This window comes from Myotis brandtii, unplaced genomic scaffold, assembly GCF_000412655.1.
Source record: "Myotis brandtii unplaced genomic scaffold, ASM41265v1 scaffold260, whole genome shotgun sequence".
Lineage (NCBI taxonomy): Eukaryota > Metazoa > Chordata > Mammalia > Chiroptera > Vespertilionidae > Myotis > Myotis brandtii.
Window position 1 is genome coordinate 2,042,808 of NW_005359881.1, and position 5,632 is coordinate 2,048,439.

The 5,632-nt window shown below is 46.4% G+C and overlaps 1 protein-coding gene across 2 annotated transcripts in view; it reads right to left on the bottom strand.

Annotated features, from left to right (window-relative positions):
• Nucleotides 1-5,626, bottom strand: part of BMPER (BMP binding endothelial regulator) — a 205,435-nt gene extending 199,809 nt beyond the window's left edge. The window contains exons 1-2 of one of the 2 annotated variants that reach the window (XM_014541094.1): nucleotides 5,517-5,626; nucleotides 4,254-4,339 (exon numbers count right to left, since the gene is read on the bottom strand). In XM_014541094.1, coding sequence (XP_014396580.1) covers nucleotides 4,254-4,268 — 15 coding nt within the window. In that variant the 5' untranslated portion in view covers nucleotides 4,269-4,339; nucleotides 5,517-5,626. Of the gene's footprint in view, nucleotides 1-4,253; nucleotides 4,340-5,377 lie in introns of both variants that reach the window. The other variant, XM_005868076.2, reaches the window with a different exon arrangement.
• Between the last annotated feature and the right edge of the window lie 6 nt (nucleotides 5,627-5,632).

Sequence of the window (5,632 nt, forward strand, 5' to 3'; positions counted from 1 at the left end):
TGGGGGGGGGGGGGGGGGGGGGGGGGGGGGGGGGGGGGCGGCGCGGCAGCGCTTCGTGTGACACCGAATTTCACGTTGCTTTTCATGGGCAGAGGGTCCACTTCTACATGGCACCTCTGGATTTAAAAGAGGGAATTTGAACCTCGGAATAATGTTTTTCGCTGAACAAAATGTCTGCCAAACTAAGCTCTCTGGCTGAGTTCTGGTTTTCGGAGTCCCGGCCTCCGAAGCTGTGTCGGGTTTCCAGGACTGGGCCGAAGGCACCGGCTTGCGCCACGCCCTCTCTGCTCCCGTTAGGAAAAGGGGTGAGAAGTCGGAGGACCCCACTTCTCAGGGCCGCTGGGTGGCTTTGGGGACGCCCGAAAGAGCCAGACAACTGCTTTAGACTCCTGATCTGGATGCGGCTGGCAGCTGTGGGCTGGGCCTCAGGGACAGCACTGATGTGCTTCCCCAGACATCATGGGAAAATAATTCTAGCAAGAACGGGGTAAAGAAACTCACACACACCAGCCGTGGGTCTGGGCCCGCCTTCCTGCGGCTCTTACAAGACCATTTTGTAAGGCGGTGAGCAGCCCTGCTTTGCTTCCTAACTAAACAATGGAACACTTTGCCGCTTTCACCTAAACTGCCTCCCGCTCCCCCAGATTTCAGACCAGTGGCCCGACTTCTCACCTTCCCCCTGGAACAGAGGCACCCAAGCTTTTTGTCCCACACGCTTTAAAGCGATAGCCATCACCAGCTAACAAACAGGTTATTCTTGGACCCCAGCTGGTTCTGGCAAGATGCTGGGGGCCATGCAGGCGAGGCTAACTGAGAAGAAAATTCTCCGGTTCTGCTCGCCGGGGCCACTGCCCTCGCTGTCATCCTCAGAATTCCCACAGAAATGAGCTCATTCCGCCTTTGAAACATTTCGGAGCTTAAAAGTTTAAATCAGGCCAAGTTGATTTTGTGGGGTTTTTCAAGCTTTTAAAGCGTAATTATATGCAGGACTTTGTGCCACCTATTTCCTCCCAACTGTAACATTTTACGTCTTTTTTAAGCATACGTTGAGGTTAGCTTTTTTTTTTTAATACATGTTATGAAATAAGATATGAGCTTATGTTCAGTCTTAGGTGCCTTTCTGCCAAAAGGCTGGACCAACACAAACTAAATATGACTATTTTCTTTATCCAAAGTACAGTTTTGACTATTACATACCCTCTTAACGTACATACACAAAACCAACTCACAACCAGAGCTCCCCACAGGTCAGCCGAACTCCTAAGGAGACTTTCCTTTCATCTAATCTGATTAACAAATGTTAGCTAAGCGGGCTCCTGAGAGACTCCAAAGAAAAAAACAAAATAACTCAAAGCGACGCCAAGTAGTAAAATAAGTGACGGTCTTTCCACTTTCTCCTCGCTTTTCCACGTGTCCACTCAGCAAATAGCCTGTTTCACTTGCTAGTAGGCATGTGCCTTGGAGCAGTGGTTCTCAACCTTCTGGCCCTTTAAATACAGTTCCTCATGTTGTGACCCAACCATAAAATTATTTTCGTTGCTACTTCATAACTGTAATGTTGCTACTGTTATGAATCACAATGTAAATATCTGATATGCAGGATGGTCTTAGGCGACCCCTGTGAAAGGGTCGTTCGACCGCCAAAGGGGTCTCGACCCACAGGTTGAGAACCGCTGCCTTGGAGGCAGAGGAAAACAATGAGTTCCAGCTCCGATATTTGCTAAAATATGCCTTTAACTCCGCTGACCTCAGTTTCCTCATCTGTAAAATGGGGGTAAAGGCTCTCGAAAGATTTTTTCGGAGGATTCAATGAAATAATGCAGATGTAGATAAGCGCCACAAATAAAGTGGCTCATAAATATTAGCTGCTACTGCTAATATTATCCATCTGTTAAATGTATCAAAATCCTAAGTATCAAAATGCTAAGCAGCCTCATGGCAGTGGGGGCCACTCCGACATCCATGGGCTGCAGTGGAAAGTTACAAGAGCATGTACATATAGAGATCTGGTCATCCATCTATTCTTACTTAATATTTTTGAAATATATTTTTATTGATGTCAGAGAGGAAGGAAGAGGGAGAGAGAAAGAGAAACATCAATAATGAGAGAGCATCATTGATCGGCTGCCTCCTGCACGTCCCCCACTGAGGATCGAGCCCGCAAACCCGGGCATGTGGCCTGACTGGGAATCAAACCAAGACCTCCTGGTTCCTAGGTCGATGCTCAACCACAGAGCCACGCCAACCGGCTATTCTTACTCCATTTTATCAAGTCATTACAAATGTTTAGGAAGCAATAATGACTATGATAACTTGGGGTCCAGGACCTCAAACCCATGCACGGGCCACAGAGCACGTGACTGAGCCTTTGCTAGAGAGAGGCTCCAAGACATCTTCTGAGTAACTTGAGTTGGGGCGCCAGAGTTCCCCCTGAGCACATTTCAAAAGGATTCCACCAAGGCAGATACCTCCGAATGTTACTTCAAGACATACATAGACCTACTATCCTTCTAAGCTTAATCAATACTTTTCTGAAATATACATGATTTTCACTGGATTACCAGCAGATGCATTTTTTTTTCTCTCTTCTGAGTCACTCCTTACTCTCAAAGGGCAGGATTCTAGCCCTGATCGGATGATCAGTAAGGCCGAACTTTGAGAGAAAGAACTTCTTCCCGCCAGGGTGTGGTCCCGAAAAGGGGAACGCTCTGTGGGAAATTTTTCATAATGTAATTTGGGAACTTTGTGCAAAACCTAAGCGGCCCATTTACACTTTAAGCACAGTAATATCGGGGAGGAGAAAAACAATGTTTTCACATGTGCTCGGAGCTCCTAGCACATTTAAATGTTCATCGGGGTAATTTCCTATAAAGAGATTAAGATAAAATAATTCACTCACAATGTCAAGATAAGAGAAAATGAAAGGAAATTCATATCCCCCCTCTCTCCTCCCCCCCCACCCCCCGACACTGCATTTGTAAATATATAACTGCGTCAAAATTCAAATGCAGAGCTTCTTTTCAACAGGCCATTTAGTGAAAGATCATTAAGGGCAGCTCACAAACACAAAATCTGAAGAGCCTGCCTCTCGGAGCCCTTTCCTATCAAGGCAGCAAGCAATGTTTCTCTTCCCGGCCAGCGAAAGGCATGTTCACCTCTGATTCTGGTGATTCCCTTCGTGAGCAGGGCCTGATCATCATTTGATCCAGGCACGCACCTTCACCCACTTATCATTTCGCAACATTGACCTCATCTCTCGTCATGAAAAAGTTTGGGTAGTTTAAACCCAGATGGCTTGGCTCCCACCTACACAGAGAAGAACCCCTTTGCCAGTTCCCTGCAGAACGCTGATCTGAACACAAACCTTCACCTCTCTCTTTGGAGTTTCGCACTGACGCCTTCATGCGTTTCCAACAGGGTTTCGTGATGTGTAGCTTTTCATCGAGGCTTGCCAAGAGTGATTGGCAGGTAACACTCCCTTAGACAAAAACGCTGCTCTTTGTGAGGCTACATTTCATCTCAGAGATTCTTATTCCTATAACTTAATCTCCCCCATGTGGTTACATACTAGTTCTTATCATTAAATATTAAGCTAAAATAAATTAAAACAAATTCTTTTTCTTTTAAATCTACTGCCACTGCCAGGGTTAACGAAGCAGCTGACAGCCAAGTGTCATTCTCTATTAAGAACCGAATGTCCCTCCTGATTCATGTTTCCAAATCCAAAATATCAGGACGGTTTTTTGCGAGTTTAGGCTCTCACAGGCCAAGAAATCCCAGGTTACGTCTTGTCCTCATGTTTGTCTTTTGTAACTGTCACTTCTCTTTCCCCTTGTCACGCACCTTATCACTGGTAAGATACCTACATGTTATCTCGCCATGTTCACACTGAGCTCAGATGACAGAATCAAGGCAGCAAGTTTGATGGCGCCTGCGATTTGATGGCAACAGCCATTCCTGGGAGCAGACAGTGCAGATGGTAATTGTCACCGAGACAATGCCACACAAAGCCCATCCTTAAAGTTACTTCTGTAAAGATGAGGTCAAAGAGAAGAATTCCCAGCCAGATGACATAGAAATTGCCAAAGTCCATAAAACTCGGAAATTCAACTGAACTCCATTCTCCAGCTATGTGCAGTTTTGTAATGACCAAAAACCATGTTTAAGATCTGGTTATATAATTACATTGAATGGGTTCCCCTGGTCAGAGGGAGCAATTGGCTGGCTTCCCATGACCTGCCCTCCCTACTTACCAAGCAGACGCACATTATACAGGGGTTGTCCGTGATAAACGGGATCTGCAGGACTTCACCTTCATTTTCACATTTTGCAACAGAACCTGAAATGAAGAGGAAAAAAATTATTTTAAGCTTAGCTTATTGGCATTATTACAAAATTTAAAATTTTTACACTAATGCTTTTTGAAATGACTACCCAAATTTCAGAAATTCCTAATGAGTTTTAAATGATCAAACTCACCAGAAATAAATATAATTCCACCCACCCCTCTAAAAAAAAATCTATCCTAAATAGTTTTATTTGAACAGGTTTTTTTTTGTTTTTTTTTTAAAAAGGACTGTAGCCATAGGGGTTAAGCACAATTCATGGGATCTTTAATATTAAATACTCCTCCTTTACGCAGGCATTTCAACTGAACACACACCCCCATGTGACAAATAAATTCAAATTGGCCATTCGGGCAGATTTTAAATTTGAACAACATTCAGGACCGCGTCAATGGAAAGGCCTTTCTATGAATCTGCCTCTTATTGTCTTGATTTGAAATCACATCTTCTTTCCTCTTCTCTTAGAAATTGACTCAATATTTTCTTTTCTGCACCAGGTGTCAGTAAAGTATGTCCTTCAGAATAGCAGTTGAGGCCCTCACCTGCCGGGAAGCATGTAATTACTATATCCTGCTACTATTACCCTTTTAAAATAGGGTCGTTTCTCTAGATTCAAGGTCTGAAGAGCGGGTGCTGTAAAAAGCACTCCTAACACGAGATATACTGGAACCTTAGAGTGTCAGAAAGAAGGATATGTGAAAGACGGTGCGCACTTTTCCTTACTTGTACCGGGGGCGAGTAGGTCAAAATAAGGGTGGAGGGGGATATTAAAAACAAATCAAGGGGTTTCTTCCATTCAGATGGAAGAATTTCTATCACTATATTGATGTCAGCATCCTCTCCGCCCTTAACCTACTCACTGCCTCCCACCCCTTAACCCCGCGGGCTTCGCTTCATCCCCGCCAGCCAGAGAGGGGCAGGCGCCTAGGTGCTCGCTCTGAACCCTCCCATCCCCGGGCGCGCCAGCGCCTCCTCTCCCAGGTACCCAGCCGGCGCCCGGGAGGCCCGGTCCCTCCAGCCCCCTCCCCTACCTGTCAAGAAGGAGGAAGCCAGAGACATGGGGACCCCCGAGCAATTGAGCAGCAGCAAGACGCAGCAGGTAATCCCGGGCGAGCGCCGGCGGGGACGCTCAGCCAGAGCCCTGACGGCGGAGAACCAGAGCATCGTCACCTGGAGGGAATCCCGGCGACTGCAGGTCCCGTGCCGCCGCCTCGGCTCCGCCACCACCGCTCGCGATCAGAAAGGGCTCTCAGCGGGCGAGTCGGGAGACAGTCCGAGAAGGAGGG